Source organism: Neovison vison, chromosome 2 (genome assembly GCF_020171115.1).
Source record: "Neovison vison isolate M4711 chromosome 2, ASM_NN_V1, whole genome shotgun sequence".
Taxonomy (NCBI): domain Eukaryota; kingdom Metazoa; phylum Chordata; class Mammalia; order Carnivora; family Mustelidae; genus Neogale; species Neogale vison.
In genome coordinates, this window is record NC_058092.1 from 100,042,037 (window position 1) to 100,064,241 (window position 22,205).

Genomic DNA, 22,205 nt, shown 5'->3' on the forward strand with positions numbered 1-22,205 from the left:
TGGTCAACTTTCAGATATGAAAAGAACAGAGGCAGATTTTTTAGATTTCTCTTCGTATGATAAGATGCAAATGCCCCTCATAATAGTGCTGTGTGGTTTGAAAATACATGAGCCAAAAGCTTAAAGGAAAAAAAATAATTGCCTTATGTAAAAACAGTTGTCTTATGAACAAGCAGTAATAGTTTGTTTTGCAGTTACAGAAATTCTTACTCTCCAGATATATGTGCCTTCCCTCGGGTAAGAGCTATTTGTGGTACGTAAATATGAATAATTCTACGTACTTTATTTCTGTTTCTATTTCCTGACAGTGATTCAGACTTGACGCCATCATCATTATTTGGTGTTTGCATCTGTGTATATTTCTTTGCCAGGCTGTCTGGAGGAGGAGTGTTGGAATACAATTTTTTGTTTTTGGATCCTTTCAGACACAAAGTGAAAAGGGATCCTACTTCTTTGCTCTGAGCCATAGACTCCAGCTCGTTCATCTTCCTAGGGATTACGAATCACAGATTGTAGTTTGATTTGCACAGAATTTAAAACATCCATTAGCCAACATGTAACCTGTAACAAGCATTAGTTTCACCAGCAAAATTGTGATGACATTGTGGACCTGAGCTTAAGGTACAGGCATCTGGTATTCTGGAACGCATTATTTTAATGTAAATGCTTAATAACCCCAACCTTATTTATTAGATCCTGGAGCTATCAGCGCATTTAAATCATTCATGCAATAAATGTCTTTCCGTAGTGTCTTAGAAAGCGGACTGATTGACCAGGTAGTGTTGCCGAAGAGGAAAGTGCGTCAGTCAACACGTGAAAAGATGTTTACCTTCACTGGCCATTTGGAACAGACATATTCAAATGACTATGAAATATCATTTCACACTTACTAGATTAGCAAACATGAAATAGTCTTACAGTCCAGGTGTGATGAAAATGAGACATGGGAACTACTGGTTTAGAGAACTATTTGGCATTGCCTAGTATAATTAAAACCAAGTGTTGGACTCCTAGGTGTGTGTCCTCCCAATGTCTCTTGAACCTGGCACAAGGAGATCTGTCTAGGATGTTTATTGCAGCACCGTTTGTAATAACAAAAATGAGTAACCACCTAAATGACTCTTGGAAAGGGACCAGATATTTAAAGTGTGATATAAATTTGATAGAATGTGAGAGTTAAAGTGAATGAACCAGATCTATAAATAGCTACAGGAATGGATTTCTAAAACCCAACGTTAAAGGAAAAAAATAGCTATCAGGATGTATACAATGTGACACATAACTTCATAAAACTTTGTAAAAACATAGGAGACAATCCCATATTTGGTTTATGAATGTATATGGGCAATGAAGAAGTATAAACCTATAGAGTAGAAGGCTCTACATCCAATTCTGAGATTGGTTACCTCCAGGGAGGAAGGGATGGGTGGGAACAGGTGGGCTGCAAAGGAGATTTGCTCTGAATTCATAATATTGTATTTTAAAAATCTGAAGCATATATAATAAAATGAAGCTAGTTAGTTGTGATGGCGGGTTCATGAATTTTATTTTGTTTTGCTTCTCTGTGTTACATTTAAAAAAAAAATGTGGTATAGAAGATGTGCGTACTTAGAAGGAAATGCTATAGTTCACGGTACGAGATTAACCATCCACTCTCCTGTTGCTATTCCTTTAACCAGTTAGCCCTGGGAATTGTGGTCTGTGAGTTTAACATTTAGGAGTGTGAAGTAGAGGGAGTTTTGTACAGGGTGCTTTATTAAACTCTGTGTAGAACCACTGTCACAATGAATGTGTCCCACCTCTGTGCCTTTGCCTCTGTGTCTGAGTCTCCCCCAGAGATTCTTGGAAAGTTTTTTCCCGGTGAGGGGTCTCTGAGGTGGTTTCAGCCTCTGCACCACAAGCAGGTAATGAAGTTCCTACCGTCCATATTAGTGAAGACCTCACTGGGTTAGTCATTAGGGCCAGCCCTTCTGCCTCAGGGGCTTCTCACCAGCAACAGGGGGTCAGCCATGATGAGAACATAGGGCATTAGTAGGAGCTGCTGTGTCATGACTCCAGAACAAGGGAACCTCTACCAGGGTTCTCTGCTAGTCTGAGCAAGGGTTAACGCTGCCCTCACCCTCAGATTTAGTTCTGTCTGCCCTCAGAGAGTGGCCGTGAGTTTGGGTGATAATCCGGGGAACCTTTGCTGGTGTTCTTCCATCCCTTTAGATGAGTGGGGCACCATAGTTCAGAGAGACCAGAGCTATGGTTGCCCCCCAAGTCTGGCCTCAGGAAAGCTGTTGTCTATAGACAGACACTGCCCCCTGGCGTAAAGCAGATGAAGTTGCAAACTGATCAGACCAGATTTCCATCCAGGGAGTTGTTGGACATACGGGGAGCCCCAGAGAGGTTTAGCAAGCTCCTCTGAGTCTCGGGCATCTCAAGAATTGGGATGTGCCTTGGAAAGCAACCAGCTCGACACCTCTCCAGCACCCAGATCCCCAGCAGCGTGCCTGCCATGGCATCCCACAGCACAGCTGCTTAGCCTGGGCCCTGACAGAGAAGATATTCCCTTAATAAGATAGTACACACACACACACACATACACATACACGTCATTGGAAGTGTGAAAAGAGGCATTGTGTGACAGAAAGAACGTTAGACTGGAATGCTGGGACCCTGCTGTGAGATGGCCAAGTGAGTTCATGTAGGTGAGCCCTCACTAGCCCATAGCACAATTGTGCTCTGGGAAATGGCTGGATTGTGAAGGTTTACTTCATTTGTTCTGCAAGTTCAGGATTTCTTAAAGTTGCCCAGTGCCCGGCAGTTTGTTGGCGTTGTGTCCATGTCACCTTGAGGTCTGCAGAATAGGAGCTTGGCTCATCACCATGGTCAGAGGCTGCCTTAGGAGGGGGAGCCAGCAAACCCCAAGACACATGCAGCTCAGGAGTCTGCTCTCTGGTTTCCTTAACCAAATGCTCAGATTTCTGACATCTGCACTCAGGAATCTTATGATGCTCATCAAGTAGTATATGGTGATTGTACAAAAAGGAAAATATAGAAAAGAGAAAAGAAGAAAAATAAAACACACCAGAACTTCGCCCATCCAGACATGAAACGTGCTCACATTTCGGTAGATTTCCTTCCAGACTTTTCATTATACAAATGCATACATTAGCCTTTTGGGCATAAATTTGGATCTTAACCTGATTTTTGTCTCTCAACAGTATTGTGAATGCCTTGCTGTGCTCATAAATGAGCCATCACATATTTTCTAAAGGCTAGGGCCCAGTGTTCCAACGTAGGGCTGTACTGGCATTTGCTTATTTCATTCTCTCTTGTTGCAAACGTAGGCTGGTTGGGTCCTCTTTTCCACGGTCCTGAAACCCATGCTCTTAGGCCATTGTCTGGCTCTGGTACGCACTTCTCCAACTTGGCTGTTGACCATGCTTCCCAAGCTCGAATTTCTCCTGATTGCTTTGCTCACTTTGTCCCCAGATGTTCTTTGTTCCAACTTTATGGGTGGAATAGAAGTGTAAGCTTCCTAAACGTACCTTCTTTTTACTTCAAAATTAATTTTGATCCTCACTTATCATTATATTTCTCGTCGGTATTCAAGAGGAAGACATCTCTCCCCTCCTTCCAGGGATATCCTCTCACCTTTGTTTTGGAGTCTCTGTTACCCCATCAGTCATTTCTAATTTTTACTTTTTAAATTTTTTTTAATTTAAATTTTGTTAGTGAGCATACAGTGCAATATTGGTTTCTGGAGTAGAATTCAGCGATTCATCACTTACATTTAGTATCTGGTGCTTGTCATTACAAGTGTCTTCTCGTCATTGTTAACCTTCTGTCTTTCTGCATTCTCTGGTGTCCCAAAGAATGGCTGGCATGGTGGATTTAGGTGGCATATGAACGTAGTATTAAATATAGCATTAGCTTATAAAATGAGAGGGTTATTCCTTTCCTTCTTACTTAATCTGTCTTGTTTCTAAGAGGAAAGTCTCATTCGGTGCTAGCACCTCCCAAAACATTTGCCAGTATCTCTGTTTTAACAAAGGGAATGAACTACAAGTAAGAACTGTAGAAGGGGTCAGTCCTTGGCAGAAGACATTGCCTGGTTGGAATGTAATGACTTTTTCTGTTTTCATTGTATTTATTACTCATTTTCTTTTAAAACTTCTTTTTAAATTATGAAACATTTCCAATGAAATACAGGACATAATGTCACAACCACACATGTACCTACTTCCAGATTTGGTAAGTGCTAATATTGGGCCATATTTGTTCAAGATGGTGTCAGTCACAGTTCAACCAGAGAGGCAGGAAGCAGAACTCCTGGGATGGGGACCCACGTCTGTGTGCATATGTGTGTGTGTAGCATATGTATTTATAGGTATAGGATTATACTTGAAGTCAGTGAATAATTTATTACAGAAATTTGACAATATGCGACTGTGGGAGCTGGCTAAGCAGTCCCTGTAAGGCTGCTGTCTTTGTGTCCGATGTTGGAGCTTGAAGTCTGCAGGGAAGGCAGTCTGGAAGGGAAACTGTGATCTGGAAGCCATTGGAAATGACCATTGGAAATGTCATTCTCACTGCCTCCAGCCTCGATAAAGCAACTGCCTTCCATCATGGAACTAAACACACACCTGGCCCAGGAGTCAGAGATGCTGAGGGGGCGCTCAGGGGAGCGTGGCTCAGTTGCAGGCCCAGCTGCTCTGCTGCACCAACAAAGTGAGCCAGCAAGGAAGTAGCAATGTATATGAGGCACCTGCCCCAGGCTTCTGAACAAGAAAACAAGATGGCTGCTCCCTTCCTCCTTTGCTTTCGCCCCTACCCCCCAAATCTTGCTTGAAAATCTCTCTTGTGGCCCACCTTAAATAAAAACATACTAGCCAACACTTGGCATTATGACATGGTGTTTATTTTTATAGTTCTATCTAGCTAATCATCTCTCTATTGATATAAAATTGTATTTCTCTGCAAATTAAGTTAAAATTTTTGAATCGAATTTGTAAATGACATATCTGATAAAGGGCTAATATCCAAACTATAGAAAGAACTTATAAAACTCAACACCCCAAAAATGAATAATCCAATTAAAAAGTGGGCAGAAGACACAAACAGATATTTTTCCAAAGAAAACATCCAGATGGCCAACAGACACATCAAAAGATGCATCACTCATCATCAGGGAAATGCAAATCAAAACCACAATGAGATACCACCTCACACCTGTGAGAATGGCTAAAATCAACAACATAAGAAATAACAGGTGTTGGCCAGAGTATGGAGACAGGCGAACCCTCTTGCTTTGTGGTGGGAATGCAGACTGGTGCAGCCACTCTGGAAAACTGTATGAAGCTTCCTCAAAAAGTTAAAAATAGAGCTACCCTATAACCCACCAATTGTACTAATAGGTATTTACCTGAAGAATACAAAAATGCTAATGCAAAGAGATACATGCATCTTGATGTTTATAGCAGCATTATCTATATTAGTCAAAACGGCCCAAGTATCCATTGGTTGATGAATGGATAAAGAAGATGTAATGTAATACACACACACACACACACACACACTCTCTGGAATATTAGTCAGCTATAAAAAGGATGAAATTTTGCCATTTGCAATGACATGGATGAAGCTAGAGAGTATTAACTTAAAATAAATCAAAGACAGATACCATATAATTTAACTCATATGTGAAATTTAAGAAACAAAACCAATGAGCAAAGGGAAAAAAATGAGGCAAACTAAGAAACAGACTTTTAACTCTGGGGAACAACTGATGGTCACCAGAGGAGAGGAGGGTGGGGAATGGGTGAGATAGGGATTGGGGATTAAGAGACACTTGTCATGATGAGCACTGGGTGATGGACAGAAGTGTTGAATCACTCTATTGTAGACCTGAAACTAATATTACCCTGTTAATTGGAATTTAAGTAAAAACTCAAAAAAAATTGAATTGATTTATAAGGCTATCACCTAAATAATAGAAAATGAGCACATAAAACCCTCGGAGGGGTATTCAGATGACCGCATTTTGGGAAAAGGTGAGCTAATCCTGTAATACTTCTTGGAGAACATTAAACATGGGTTCTTTGCTTTCCTGACTCTGGTTGGCTTTTTTTTTTTTTCCCCTAAAAATTTCTTCCCCTGAGTTTGGTTTCAATTAACCCACTACTAGCCTTTTACTACTGCACTCAGGTGTCACATTTGCATCCTTTTCTTTATTCTCCATTTGGAATTCCCATCCACTTTCTTTATGTTCTCATTAACCTCATTTCTATCATGGCTAATACCGCATTTGTCAAAAATCAGCCTTATGTTTGTAGCTTTGTATGTGTTGTCCTGACGCCAATGCATTTGCCTAGAAGGAAGTCATTATTTCTTATCCGTCCTTGTTATTGCCCGAGGCTCATAATACAGTGTGTTGCAAAGTGTTGATACTCGCTCAAATTTTTTAAGAATGAAGCTGAAGTAACAGAAGGACATGGTCAGGTGGTGGTATTCCCATTTTGTTTGGGGTAAAGATTGAGAGAGAGGGGGAAAGAGATGCAGGTTAAATCACTGTTTACCCAAATGCTTAATTTGTCCAAAGTCTTAATTAATGGTTGGAGCCAGGATTAGATCCTGGAATTACTGGGTTGTCATCCATCATCATTTTTTTTTTCCTCCCACACCGATCTGCAAGGAATTGGTTAACAAAATACATCATAGGTATTATATATATGCAGTGATGTGTTGGGTTTACTTGGAAGGATATAGAAATGTAAATTAGGGTTTCTTTCCTTCAGGAGAGCATCATTAACAAATTAGAATTTCACTATATCTACAATAACATTTCCCCAGCAACAGTGTGGCCACTGAATGGATGCTTTGGAAATGAAGGAGGGAGCCATCCGTGTGGTCTGGAGTGGTTTGTTGAAGACTTCAGAAAGACTGAGCTTGAGTTTAACTTGGGAGCTTGGGTTTACAGAGAAGTGGGAAAGTCATTTCAGATGGCAAACCACAAAACTAGGAACAAATGTGTCCAAGAGAGAACGGCTGTGTCCTTGCTACAGAAGTTGGGACCCAGACCTGCAGCCTTGTGTTCATGAGAGCTGCAAGAGGTGTGGAGCCAGGTCTCCCCCAGGCTATAGGATCAGACCCCACCCAGTAAGGCTGGGGTGCGCCGAGAGACACCATTTGTATGGGGCTGTACAGTTTATGGTTGGCTAAAGAAGCCTCCCATTTGAACCTCAGAACAGGTTGATTAGACATGAATGAATGAGATAAAGAGATGGACTACTAGTGTTCAATTTCACTGAAAGAAAAGTGGAAGTTTGGAGAGGTTTCGATTTGCTCAAAGTTTACTACAGAGTCTATATGCTTTTCACACCATGTGATGAGAAGTCACATTTGCAGGGACGCCTGGGAGGCTCAGTCTGCTGGCTGTCTGCCTTCGACTCGGGTCATGATCTCATGGTTCTGGGTCCCCAAGTCCAGCTCCCTGCTCAGCGGGGAATCTTCTTCTCCCTCTGCCTGCTGTTCCCTCGGCTTGTGCTCTCTCTCTCTGACATATAAATGATAAATAAAAAAAAATCTTTAAAAAAAAGTCACATTTGGGGATTTAAGTAGGCTATTACAGAAAGCTGGGATGTAGATTAGGTAGCAACTGAGCCATACAGTGGAGATCTGGAATGCTAGGACATTTATCGCTAAGATAGTTATGCTGGGACATATCCATCAGTATGTTTTGGCAGAGGAGTTTCATGAGGAGTATCTTAGGGAGCCCTATTTGGTGGCACTACATGGATGAATTAGAGTTGGGAAGAAATAGGACTCGAGATACCAGTGATTCAGGGCATAGTAACTAAATATTTTAAATTAAGGGGCGCCTGGGTGGCTCAGTGGGTTAAGCCGCTGCCTTCGGCTCAGGTCATGATCTCAGGGTCCTGGGATCAAGTCCCACATCGGGCTCTCTGCTCTGCAGGGAGCCTGCTTCCTCCTCTCCCTCTCTCTGCCTGTCTCTCTGTCTGCTTGTGATCTCTGTCTGTCAAATAAATAAAATCTTTAAAAAAAAATAAATAAATATTTTAAATTAAAAACAATAAGTGGTATCAGTAGTCACCCAACAAATATTTATCGAATACCCAATTGGTGCTGGGCACTGGGCATTTGGTCCTGTTGTCCATGATATACTTGCTCAGGTCCTGCTACTGGCTTAGTCAATTACATAACTGTGTCTACGTGCAGAAAAGACTAACAGTAATGACAGCAATAAAGTCATCTTTGATTTTTCCTGGTTTGTTTGTTTTTTCCTCTGAGGAGCTCTGGCCTCAAAGTTAGATGACTCTCAGTCTCATCCTGGTTTTGCTATTAGTGTCATACGTGACCTCGAATGATTCACTTAATTGCTCTGTTGTCCATTTTTCCTGCTTAAAACATCAACGTCATATTTACCATGACTTCACAGCACAAGATGTTGTTGATGAGATCATTGATGGGGGATGTTTTTGGTTTCCAGAGTATTATAAAAGCTTATAACGCTGTCAATATAAAATCATTTTTAAAACCTTCACTTTTTTTGCAACTTCAAAAATTTCAGTCCCCTGGTGCATGTTAGTCACTTTTCTAAGTATAATGACATTGAAAGGGGGGAAAGTGCAGCCATCTGGGCACTCGTTCTTCCCTGGAGGTAGCCTTGGAGAAGATAATGGTCTTTTTGCGATGGGGTGGGCTCCACTCTGAAGGCACTTGGGTGGTGGTTTCAGATTGTGGCTTTCAGGCCCATCTGCTGATGGGTGCCATCATTAGGTAGGAATATGTGGATGAACGTGTGCACTGTTGTCGTCGAGTAACATAAGAGACCTAATCGAGAGACTATCCGGACTTGGGGGAGAGAAGCAGGTAGCGCCATCATGGAGTTCCGAACTGCATATGCCTGAATCTTCTGATGCCAGAAAGCCATGGCCCTTGGTGTGTGGTGTAGGTCCCTGGTGGAGATCTTGCGTGCGTGCAGGGAAGGGGCAGGCACTGGCAATGTGAGGGGTGGAAGGAGGGCAGAGAAGATGAGAAGGTGAAAGTGCTTATTGAGGCAACAGGTTGCTGGGGAGGATCCTGATGAACAAAGTATCACTGCTCCCTTCTGTGAATTAGGCTACATATCAGCACCACCTCTTTGTATCTGACTTGCTTTCTTTTTTTAATTTTTAAATTTGAAATTTTAATTCCACTATAGTTCACATAAAGTGTAATGTTAGTTTCAGGAGTGACTCAGCACTTCCATACATCACCTGGTGCTCATCTCAAGGGCCCACCTTAATCCCCATCCCGTTTCACACATCCCCCATCCACTGGCCCTCTGGTGACCATCAGTGTGTTCTCTATAGTTAAGAATCTGTTTCTTGGTTTGTCTCTCGTTTTTTTCCCCCCTTTACTTGTTTGTTTTCTTTCTTAAATTCCACATATGAGCCACATATGGTATTTGTCTTTTTCTGACTTATTTTGCTTAGCATTATACTCTCTAGTTCCTTCCATATTGTTGCAAATGGCCAGATTTCATTCTTTTTTATAGCTGAGTAGTAGTCCTCTGGTGTGCGTGCGTGTGCGTGTGCGTGTGCGTGTGTGTATACACATATCACATCTTCTTCATTCATTCATCTGCCAGTGGACACTTGGGCTGCTTCCACCATTTGGCCAATGTGGATAATGCTGCTATAAACATCAGGGCGCATGTAGTTTCTGAACTACTTTCTACACACTGTAGCTATTGCTGAGAGTGATCGTTTCCATGAGAAAACACACCTCAGGTTTTAGGACCCTTTGAGCATTTCCTCTCTTACCTAGACTGTGCCTCATCTTAGAACAATCTGGATAAAAATATGATGTGTGAACAGTTCCTGGCACGTAGTTAGCATCAGAGAAGTGTTAGCTGTTGTTCCTAGTGTTCTACCCTGCTCATTTATTCATTCAGTCAGTCACTTGAGTGTGTGCTACCATGTATCAGGCCCTGAGATATTTGCTTTGGAAACTCAGGGCTGGATCATACAAAGATGCTGTCCTCAGGGACGAATATTCTGGTAGGAAAAATAAGATGAGCAGACACATCAATATCACGGAGTGAAGAAAGGGATACGTCTTTAACAGAGGTCGAGCATGGAGCTTTGAGGGGGTAGGCAGAAGCTGGAGAGGGCTTCCGGGGGGTTGGAGAGGAAGGCAAGCTGGGAGGAGGTGGTACCTGAGGTGCCTCTGGGAGAATTGGGAAGGTTTAAAGACTGCTGAACCCCATGAAGTGCTTTCCAGGTGAAGCAAATGGTAAGACCAAAAGCAGAAAATAGCACATTTAGAGAGAAAATATAACTAGTTTTCTTTGCCCGATTGAAGGCTGTGTTCTGAACATGGGTTTTGCCTCATCTCCAGAGTTCCCTTGCCCCATATTTTTTTCATTTCTTTACCCACCAATTAAGTCCAGCAGATTGTAATAAGGAGGGGCAGTTACTAAAACGATGCAAGCGCTCTGTACTTCGAGTGGCTGCTAAATGTGTAATCTCTCTGTTCTTGTAATTATTCAGGTTTTTATTTTTACAAACTGATGGCTGCTTCTCCCAAAACTTCCTTAATAGTATGCAAATAGGGGCCAGGAAGCAATAGAAATCCAGAAACATGACTTCCTTTGCATTCCACAATAAATCACCCATGCAGACTGACCCGTGGTGGCTTGGTACATCTCAGGAGGCCCACTGTCACTCGCCTCCAAAATAGATTGGGGCTGCCTTCCGTCTCACAGGCTTTCCCAGAGTGCAAAAATCACACCTTGGGTTTTACATTAGCTTTCCGCTATGACACCCCATGTCATGACTTCTTTTCTCTTTCCTTGACAGTAATTCCATCATCTGCTTATGATAATTCATTCCGCCTTTGGCGTTTTGGCTTATCCATTTAACAGCTGAATATGCTCCTCCGGAGCGATGTGGAGGAAGCTCGGGGTTCCCTGGTGGGTGGAGCTGAAGCTGTTGGCAAGTCTTCTCTTCTTTGTGCCTCAGTCAACACATCCATCCAGTGGGGCTGTTACTGTAGGCTGTGGAGAAATCACAGATTTGTATTTCATAAACACTTGTTCTGCTTAAAGGTATTTTAAGATGCCAGGTTCTAAGTTAATAGGGGTAATTTCTTAAAATAAGAGTGCCTCACTTAGGGAGATAGTTCTCACTGCAACAGACGAATTCTGTGTTTTCCTAATTCATTTGAAGCTTGAAATAATCATCCAACAACAAGAACTAATATAAATGGAAATTCGTAGCATAAAAAGACTGCATAGGGCTCAACAGCTTATAAACCCGAGTGTGAATAGCTATAAGGCCCAGAACAATCAAAGACAAATGGCATATATGTTCTATAAAGATTTCTTGAATGAATTTTTCCCCCCTTGGGAAAATCATTGTTTAGATTAAACAATGATTAAGTAGGGCTAAGGGTTATAAAGTGAGTATATCTTTCTGGAATTTGGATTTCTTTACATCTTACAAGTTGTGTACTGTGTTTTAAAATAGTACCTATTCAAGTCCATATTATGATTACCTGCTCTAATAAAGTGTTTCTGTTGGTGCTCACCCCCTGTATTATCTAGATATATATACTCTGTCTATATACTTTTTCTCTGTAGAGATACTCTTTGTACTGTATGTTCTCTCCATAGATGCATATTGTATATACTCTATATGATAATGTATATACTCTTTGGATATACTGTGTATGTTCTTTTACTATGTATATAACTATATTCTCTCTATATATGCTGTTTTCTGAGACATTTGACTATGCTACAAAAGACATAGTTTAAATTGTGAATCCAAGGCCATGATACTCCGGGCTTATCTGAACAGAGGGTGGAGTGTTGCGGGGAAGTAGCTGGAATGTTAGCGTTATAAATCACAGCTAGTAATATCCCCCCTCCCCCGCCACCTTTGCCAATGGCATTGAACCATCAGTGTGCCGTTTCCTGAGCATTGGAAGTACCTCAAATGCAGAAGGAGATCCCTCTGGAAAAAACCTTGAGTGCTTTACAAGGGGGATCGCTGATGACTCTGTCAGTGGTGGATCAGGAGGAAGCTTCCTTCTCACGTTTCTCTCCTTTGCTTTGATGTGCCCCATTGTCTGTAGCTCAGAGAAACACAAAAAGCAGGACACAGATCTCGTGAGGCTTGTCAGCTTGCTGATCCACAATTCCGACACAGCTGGGTTTCTGTGTTTGCTCCTTCAGCTCTACGTGGCCACCGAGGCCATCCTCATCGCCCTGGTGGGGGCCACGCCCTCGTACCACTGGGACCTGGCGGAGCTCCTGCCCAATCAGAGCCACAGCAACCGGTCAGCAGGGGATGACCGCGCTCTTGGGGACTGGCTGCTCACGGCTAACGGCAGCGAGGTCCGGAAGCACGTGCACTTCAGCGGCAGCTTCACCTCCATCGCCTCTGAGGTAAGGGAGGAGGGGCCACAGGGGAAACAGAGGCAGGCCCATTCCTGTGGCGAGATGCACCTTTCTCCTGGGCCACGTGGAACCACTTGCCTGTCTGGTTGATTTCATGTCAGCCCCATCTTCAAGTAGCTGCCTGGTAAATTTGAGAGTTAAAGGAGACTATCCTAGGAAAACACATTCCTTTTCCTTCTTGCTACGAATGGGAAAAGCATGAGCCTTCCCAAACTGGTTAGGTGAAGTAAGACATGAACTCCAGAAGAGAGTGTCCTCTGAAAAAGTGAATTAAAACTTTCGTTTTTTTTTTTTTCTTTTTCTTACCTACCCCCAAGTTAACAAAGTCAAGAGAGAGAAGTGTGATGACCATCCACAACACCCATAGTTCTTGTGGTGTAGACCTCATGGTGCCCCTTCCTCTCACAACACAGAAGCCAGAGGGTACCACTGTGTGGGGGGAGGAAGCTTTACTTTGAAGGGGGCTCTGTGGTCAAGATGGTTCTGGTAAGGACAGTGCCTTATAAGCCATCCTGAGGGACATAAGCTGAGGCTGGATAGTCAGTGAAGGGAAACCCTGGGGTCAGAGGGGCAGGGCTCATGCTCAGGAGACTAGCATGTGTATTGGGTGTTAAGAAGTGGGAATACTCGGTCCTTTGTGTGCTCCCCACAAGCTATCCATTTGCCACGGCAACCCTGGCCCAGCCCTTGGACCCAGTGATCCAGTAACTAGAGGATTAAAGCCTGGTGCGCACAGGGTCTCCAGAACCCTTTCCAGCTCTCAGTGCTGACTGCCGTGCTGGGTAGCTCCCCCACACCCATTTGGCTGCTCCCTTGCACTGCTCCCGGGTTGCTTGCCAGAAGGCCTGCCCGCATCCCATGTCCACCCTTCTTTCTGCGTGTCTGCACATAGGTCTCCCGTGTGTGCGTATCTGTGTGTGTGTGTGTGTGTCTGCACCATGGTATCAGCTAGTCTTACCCACTGTTGACTGTTTTAGTTACCACCATTTGGATGGGACGTGCTAAAAAACAGAAGAGCCACGAAGGCACTCTTTGTCTGGCCTTTCCTTCAGAGTTTCCATTTGAAGGAATAATTACTGGATTAATTTTTCAAACTGCCACCAGTCTTTTTCTACGACAACAGTCCAGTCCTGTCACCCCTGACTCAGGACCTCCCATGATTCTCCCACTGCACGCAGGAAGCAGAGAGACTCATTCCATCGCAGTGGCACGTTCAAGGCCCTCCCCGCTCCACAGCTTGGCCCAGGCCCCGTCTGCATTTCCCTCTGCCTCCCCCGTTTCTCACGCAGGCCCTGAGTGCTTGGCCCACCTGTGTCCTCGGTAGGTAACCCACCTTGGAACATCCTTGCTCACCCTTGCATCCACTGTGTGAAATCCTTACCTGTGGTTGCTCACCTTCGCTGTCACCTCCCCTGTGCAGTCCTTCCCAACCCACTTCCCAGAAGAAGTAAAATATGCTTGTTTCCTCTCCGGTGCCATTTTGTTTGCACTTACGTTACACACTGTAGTTTGTGGTTCAACTCTATTTTAAAAGTCCCTTGAGGTCAGAAAACACGGTCTGGTCATCTTTGTATCTTGTGGCCTAGAGCAATAGTCGCCATCACCGCAGGTGCTAACCAGGTACCACCACCGCTAACCTACTGAGACAGCAAGTAGCCGTGGGGAATGGTGACCGCATGTGGGCGTTGGGATATTTTATAGCCCTGAGCCCATTTTATGTTCAAGATGATTTTATGAGATAACATTATTTTCCCCATTTTACAGATGATGAAATTGAGACTTCTTGAGGTCAGATCAGCTAATAGGGGCAAAGCCAGATTTGAACCCAGATTTGTCTGAACTCAGAGGCCCAGGCTCTTAATTACTGTACTTTTCCGGAACCTATCCAATCCAAATGGGTATGCGCATTTCTTGGTTTCTTTTGATAGGTAACAGTAGTCAAAGAACTTAATTTCTTTTTTAATTTGGAAATAATTTCCAACCGACAGACATTTCAACACTCATACAGAGAATTTTCTTATATCCTATAATTTCATGAATCATTACCATCTCAATTTTCTCTAAGCCTTTTGAAAGTTCCATATACAATACTGTTGTTCTTTTATGCCCAAATGCTTTAGCATGTATATCCTTAAAAAAGGGCATTTTCTTATGTAACCATACTATAGCTACCAACTTCTAGACATTTAACATAGATTGATTCTTTCTTTTTTTTTTAAGATTTTTATTTATTTATTTGACAGACAGAGATCACAAGCAGGCAGAGAGGCAGGCAGAGAGAGAAGGAGGGGAAGCAGTCTCCCTGCTGAGCAGAGAGCCCGATGCGGGGCTCGATCCCAGGACCCTGGGATCCTGCCCTGAGCCGAATGCAGAAGCTTTGGCCTACTGAGCCACCCAGGCATCCTCATTGACTGATTCTGTAATTAAATAGACCACCCATACCCAGTTTTGTCACTTGACCCTATACGGCCATTGATGCAGAGGTTCCCCCCATCTTATACTCATTTCCGTTTTAGGGTCACAGGTGACAGTTGACATGGCTCTTAGGGTCTTGTCACCTTCAGCCTTTTCCTTTTATCAGATTGATGCCTTTGAAGAAGACATACTCCCTCTGTTTTAAAAAACAAGAATGTTCTTCATTTTGGTTCTGATGATTTCTCATTAAGGTTGTGTATCCAAAGTCAGAATAGTAATAAGTAATGTTGTGTCCTTCTGGATCATGTCTGGGTGTACACTCTCCATCTGCCCCTTTTTGGTGATAATTTTGACACACTCCAGGGATTGCTGATTTCTCCCCTGTACAGTTAATAGTCATTTCATTTCAAGGGACAATCTATGGAAAATTACTTTAAGAATATGCAACTTTATTATTCCTTTTCAGAACACCCCACCCCAAATTTAGCATCTTTGGATGATCCTTTTGTAAGCCAAGCGAGACTATGGTGGTTTCTTTACTGTAGCTCTTCCTCCATATTTACCAGTTGGCATTCTGCCTTTTTTTTTTAAGTGTAATTGACAGATAACATTGTATCACTTTGGGGTGTATGACATGCTCCATATTTGTATGCATTGTGAAATAATTAGTGGTTAACATCCATCACTGTACATAGTTACAAAATCTAGTTAATATCCATCTGTAACTATATATAGTTACAAAATTTTTTCTTATGAACTTTGAGGATATAGTCTCTTAGCCTCTTAGCATCTTTCAGATCTGCACTCAAAATATTATTAACTGTAGTCCTCATGCATCCCCAGGACTTGTTTATTTTATACTGGGAAGTTTGTACCTTTTGAACTCCTTTACCTACTTTATCCACTCCCAGCCCCCACCTCTGGCAACCAATCTGTTCTCTGTATCTATAAGCTTGTTTCTTGGTTTTTTTTTTTGTTTGTTTGTTTGTTTGTTTTCTGTTTTGTTTTTTTTTAAAGATTTTATTTATTTATTTCAGAGAGAGAGATCACAAGTAGGCAGAGAGGCAGACAGAGAGAGAAGGGGAAGCAGGCTCCCTGCTGAGCAGAGAGCCCGATATGGAGCTCGATTCCAGGACCCTGGGACCATGACCTGAGCCAAAGGCAGAGACTTTAACCCACTGAGCCACCCAGGCTCCCCTGTTTGTTTGTTTTTAAGGTTTCCATGGCTTTCTGCTTTCAGCTGTAAGCAAAAGCCCTTGTCTGTCTGTATGCCTGCCTGTGTGTATCTGTCTACCTACTTAGGTTTTTACATATCTTTTTTTACATATCTTTTACATATCTTTACATATCTTTTACATATCTATCATTAGTATGTATTCATGGATTCCTGTTCTTTTCAATTATTTATAATTGTTTATAGTCTTTAATTATTTCAATGCTCAAATTTTCCCCAGGTTATCAGTGGGAACATCTTCAAGCTGGATTTTGTGTCCTTTTTTTTAAAATAAGAGTTTTTATTTTGAGATAATTGTAGATTTACATGCAGTTGCAGGAAATATTACAGAGAAATTTTGTGGACCTTTACCCAGTTTGTCCCAATGGCATTGTGCAAAACCATAGTATAATATCACAGCCAGAGTAATGACACTGATATGGCTAAGGCACAGAACATTTCCATCACCAAAAGGGTCCCCCATGGTGTGTGTGTATGTTTGTGTGTGTCTAGCCACAACCACTTCCTTGCCAGCCTGTCCCAAATCCCTGGTAACCACTAATCTCTTCTCCTATACTTGTGTCATTTCAAGAATGTTATAAAAATGGAATTGTATTGTATATAGCCTTTTGAGATTGGCTTTTCTCACTCAGCATAATTCTCTGCAGATTCTCAGTTGAGTTATATTATTTTAGTTATATAATAAGTTCTGGAATTGGGTAGATTGATTCCTTTTTATTCTTTCAAAATTGTTTTAGCTATTTTAGTTCTTTGGACATTCCATATAAATTTTAGAATAATTTTTTCTATACCTACAAAAAATCTTTTTGGGATTTTTTATAGGAGTTTCAGTAAACCTATATACATCAATTTGGGGAGAATTGACATCTTTACTATGTTTTGTCTTCCAATATATGAACACGATATGTGTTAGAGATTCTTTGATTTCAGTGTTTTGTAGTCTTTAGCATATAAGTCCTGTATATATTTTGTTAGATTTACACCTAAATATGTTCTTTTTTGGAGTGTCTGTAAATGGTATTATATTTTAATTTTTGGTGTGCACATGTTCATTGCTAGTAAATAGAAATATAGTTGATACATGTTCTTCTTGTAGCTTGTGATCTTGCTGAACTCACATATTAATTCTGGGAGGCCCTTTGGGATTTTCTAGATAATCATGTCAAAAATCTCCCTTTCCAGTCTATATGCCTTTTATTTCATTCTGTTGCCATATTGCTCCCCACTAGAACCTCCAGCACTATGTTGAATGGAGGGTGAGAATGGACATTCCAGCATGTTTCCAACCATAGGAGGGAAGCTTTGGTTTTCTAGTGTACAGTGTTGCCTGTAGGTTTTGTAGAAGTTCTTTATTAAGTTCAGGAAGGCCCCCCATTCCAATTTTTTTTTTTTTAATTTTGAACATGTATTGAGTTTTGTCAAATAAATCAACTTGCAACTTTCTGCATCAGTTGCAATGATCATGGGGGTTTTTCTTTCCACCTTCTACTATGGTGGATTGTTGGAATTAACTTCAAAATATTGAACCAGCTTTGCATCTCTGGATGGTATATCCTCTTTATATATTGCTGAATTCTATTTGCCAATATTTTGTTAAGGAGTTATGCTTCTGTATACATGAGGGATATTGATCTGTTGTTTTCTCTTTTTTGTACCTTTGTCTGGTTTTGGTGTCAGGGTAGAATTGGTGTTCTTTAAATATTTGGTAGAACTCCTAGTAAAATCATCTGGGCCTTCTTTTTTTTTTTTTTTTTTTTTTAGATTTCTTTTTTGGGAGTTTTAAAATTATGAATTCAGTTTTCTTACAGATTATAGGGATATTTAAATGGTTTGTCTTAAATTGTGAATTGTGACAGTTTGTACTTTTCAAGGAATTAGTCCATTTCATGTAAGTTGTCAGATTTATGTGTGTTGAGTTGTTCACTGTATTTATTATCCTTTTGATGTCTGCAGAGTCTGAATCAAATCTTCTCTCTTGTGCCCTGATACTGGTAATTTGTGTCTTTTCTTTCTGATTTAATTACTTGTCTGTCATATAGGTTTGTCAATTTTGCTGATCTTTTTAAAGAACCAGGATTTTGTTCATTGATTTTTTTCCCTATTATTTTTCTATTTTTAATTGTATTGATTTCTGCTCTTACCTTTAATCATTTCCTTTCTTCTGCTTGCTTTGGGTTTCTTTTTCTTTTTTAGGTTATAAACTTGGTAGCCTAGATTTTTAATAAGTCTTCGTTAAGTGTTTAGTGCTATAAAATTTCCCCTCAGGACTGCTTTAGCTATGTCCCACAAATTTTGATATGTTGTATTTTTATTTTCATTTAGCTCAATGTATATTTTTTCTCCTTATGACTTCCTCTTTGACCCAGTGATTATTTAGAAGCCTCTTGTTTAATTATCTAGTATTGAGGGATTTTCCTCTTAACTTACTGGTTTTGCTTTCTAGTTTGATTTCATTATGGTCAGAGGACACTCTTTATGATTTCAATTCTTTTAAATTTGTTGAGGTTTCTTTTATGACTCAGGATGTGGTCTCTTTTGGTATATGTTCCATTGATGCTTGAAGCAGTTGCTGCTGTTGGGTGGAGTGTTTGATAAATATTACTTAGATCCTGGTTGGTTGATAGTATTGTTGATTTCTTCTGTATACTTCCTGATTTTCTGCCTAGTTATTCTAGAGATTGTTGAGAGAGGAGTGTATATGTCTTCTATTATTACTGTAGATTTGCTGGATTTTCCCTTATACTGCTCCCAATTTTTCCTTTATATATTTTATAGCTCTGTTGTTTAGTCTATACATTTTGGTGATTGCTATATCTTCTTGGTGGATTTACTTTTTAAAAAATAAGTTTGTAATATACCTCTATGTCCCTAGTAATTTTCTATGTTTCTATGTTCTATGAAATGTGGTTTGATACTAATGTAGCCACTCCTGCTTTCTTCAATTAATGTCATTAGCATGATATGTATTTTTGCCCTTTTTACTTTCAACTTACATATATCATTATGTGTGAAGTGAGTTTCCTGTAGACAGCATAGAATTAGGTCATTTTTAAAAAAGATTTTATATATTTTAGAGAGAGAGAGAGCGCACACACAAAAAGGGAAGAGTGGGAGGGAGAAGCAGACTCCCTGCTGAGCAGAGAGCTCAACGTAGGACCCAATTCCCAGACCCTAAGATCATGACCTGAGCCGAAGGCAGCCACTCAACCGACTGAGCCACCAGGTGCCCAAATTGGGTCAAATTTTTAAATCCATACCATCACTGTCTGTCTTTATTTGTGTTTTTAGATAATTTACACTTAATATAATTATTTATATGCTAGAACTTACCTCTTCTGGGTTTTTTTGTTTGTTTGTTTTCTATTCTCTGTTTTTTCTTTAATTTTTCCTTTTTGTATAAGTTATTAAACATTTTAGTATCTTATTTTCACTTATTTGTAGTATTTTTGCATGTATCTCTTTGTATAGCCTTCTTAGTGATTGCTCTTGGCACTGAATTATATATACATAGCTTATAACAGTCTACCAATGTTGTCAGGACTTTACCTCAACTTTACCTCAACTTTTCCTTCCTGATGTTCCAAGATCTTAGAGAACCTTTATTAGCCACGGTTTGAGAGTAATTATGATGGTGACACATTCTCTTAGTTTTCCTTCATCTAAGAATATCTTGATTTCTCCCCATCTCTTGTTTTCATTGGTAATAAAATTCTTGTTTGAAAGTTCATTTCATTCAGCATTTAAAAACTCCGGTGCCACTTTCTTCTGGCCTCTATGATTTCTGATGAGAAATATGCTCTTATTCGAACTATGTTTTTCCTATAGGGAAAGTGCCACTTCCCTCTTGCTACTTTCAAGATTTTTTAGTGTTTTAGTCACTAATGTTTAGAAGTTAGATTATGATGTTTCTTGGTGTGGATTTCTACAGGTTTATCCTCTTTGGGATTTACTGAGCTTCTTAGAGCTAAGGTTTATGGTTCTTGACAAATTGAGACTTTTCAGCTATTATTTTTTCAAGTACCCTTTTTTAAGCCCATCTCCCTTTCTCCTTTCCTTCCAGAACTCCAATGACAGAAATATTAGTTCTTTTGTTATAGCCTCAAAGAACTCTGTAGTTTTGTTCGTTTTCTTCTGTCTGGTTTATCTTTGTATTCATATTGGATATTTTCTGTTGCTTTATTTCTAAATTTATTGATTCTTTCTTCAGTCCCTTTCATTCTGCTGTTGAACCTACTCATTTTTTTTTTTTTTAGTTCTAAACTTTTCATCTTGTTCTTTTTAAAATATATTCTCTTTATTTGGTGAGACTTTCTGTATTTTCACCGAGTCTATTTTGTTATATGTTTTGAGCATGTTCATAGGTGCTCCTCGATGCATTATTGTGATGGCAGCTTTAACATCTTTCTCAGATAGTTCTAACATCTCCAGCATCTCAGTAGCCTTTTTTCATTCTACTTTGAGATTTTCCCAGTTGTTGGCATCACGAATTACTTTTGTTTGAAACCCAAAGTTACAGGGATTATGTTAAGAGGTTCTGGGCCTTAGTTAAGTCTCTGTTCTCAGACACAGCTCTGGCACAGGAAGAGGGGAGAGGTGCCTTCTTACTACCTTGTGGTGGTGGAGATCCAGTCTCCCAGGTGCTCACACTGAATAGTGTGATGGTGGTGATGGTATGGAGGGTTCCTCACTGTAGGCAGCAGGAATGAAAGTGCCAGCTCCCTGCTTGTCTTTTTCTGAAACATACAAATGGAGTGAAGTGGGGTGACTTGTTACTGCCCAGCCAAGGAAGGGGGCATATTTATGTTCTCCACTTAGCCTTTGTTCCTGTGAATGGGGTTGAAGCCATAGCTCTTTTTGGGTTTGTTTTTGTTTTGTGGAGATGAATGGCTGGCATAAAGCAGTTCTTGTCTAAAAAATGTTCTGCCCTGCTGGGCTGCCCCTTTCCTGGGCCTTTGGAAAGGCCCTACCAAGCGTGCTCTAGGTAGGGGCTTCTTTTGTCGTTCCTCTTGGCATTTCTGAGTTGTTGTCTTCTCCAGCACTGAGTCTGGATTGGGTATGTGAGGCAGAGAGAAGCCCAGGGACTCACCACTGGGTCATTCCTTGGGTCCCGGGGTCCTAGCTGATCTTCTCTCCATCTTTCAGAGTTGTCTTATGTCTGTTTCGTTTGTGATGTCCAGGGTTTTTAGTAATATGTAGTGGGAGAAATAGGGAAAAGTACATTTATTCCATTTTCCTGGAGCTGAAAGTCCTCCTGTGTCCTTTTGATGTTCCCATCACTTTTGGGCTTTTTTGAGCACTTAAAAAATTTTTGGCATAAAAGATATTCCAGATTCATCTTTCATCTCCCCTACTCCAACTGTGGAATTAGCCATTTCTCCAAAAGGCCTTTGTTCTGTTTATTACCCTCATAGGATTTTGCAGTGGGTGAGAGCGGTAAGTCTGCACCTCCAACAAACCCATTACCACATTACAATCAAAGATCAAATTCTGCCACATGTCGAAATATCTATTAACTTAATTCTTATTATCAGAGAAGCCCAGAATAAAATATCTTGCATGCTTTAGAAGTCCTAGCTCTGTGGTTTTATTGGTGTTCTGAATACTGTTTACACAACAGGTCTAACTCCCAGTTTTCCATAGGGAGGTACTGATACTTCCTCTCCCCACCAGATGCAAGCAGATTCTTCCAGAATTCATACTGTCTCAGGACCAAGGGGGGAATTTAGTCTAGGGCATCACTCCTGTATAAAGAATACAGAGCACCGTGGATCGTCTCACAAATTCACAGAAGGGCAGTGAATGTCTCTAAAATATATTGAGCTAATTCATGTATGTTGGGTGTCTTTAATTTAACTGGAGATCGCCCCTTTTTTTTTTTTTTTTTTTTTTTACAGTCATCATTGCTAGTCAGAAGGCCACTATTTTAATCAGATAGAAGCAAACAAGCTTGGCTGATAGAGACTTGGATGATGGAAGTCCTTGCAAGAGCTCTCTGTGGAGAATGGGCTTTCTAAGAGAAGGCCAGCTGACCAGCACTGGACAGCGCAGCCTCAACTAGAATGCTCCTTCACCTGCCTGGGAGCTAAGTAATGTTTATGC

At 40.9% G+C, this 22,205-nt stretch overlaps 1 protein-coding gene across 1 annotated transcript in view; it reads left to right on the forward strand.

Annotated features, from left to right (window-relative positions):
- The window catches only part of SLC22A15 (solute carrier family 22 member 15), an 86,097-nt gene that overhangs the window by 2,814 nt on the left and 61,078 nt on the right, over positions 1–22,205 (forward strand). The window contains exon 2 of the mRNA XM_044238984.1: positions 12,233–12,445. Within this exon, the coding sequence (XP_044094919.1) occupies positions 12,233–12,445 (213 nt within the window). The remainder of the gene's footprint in view (positions 1–12,232; positions 12,446–22,205) is intronic.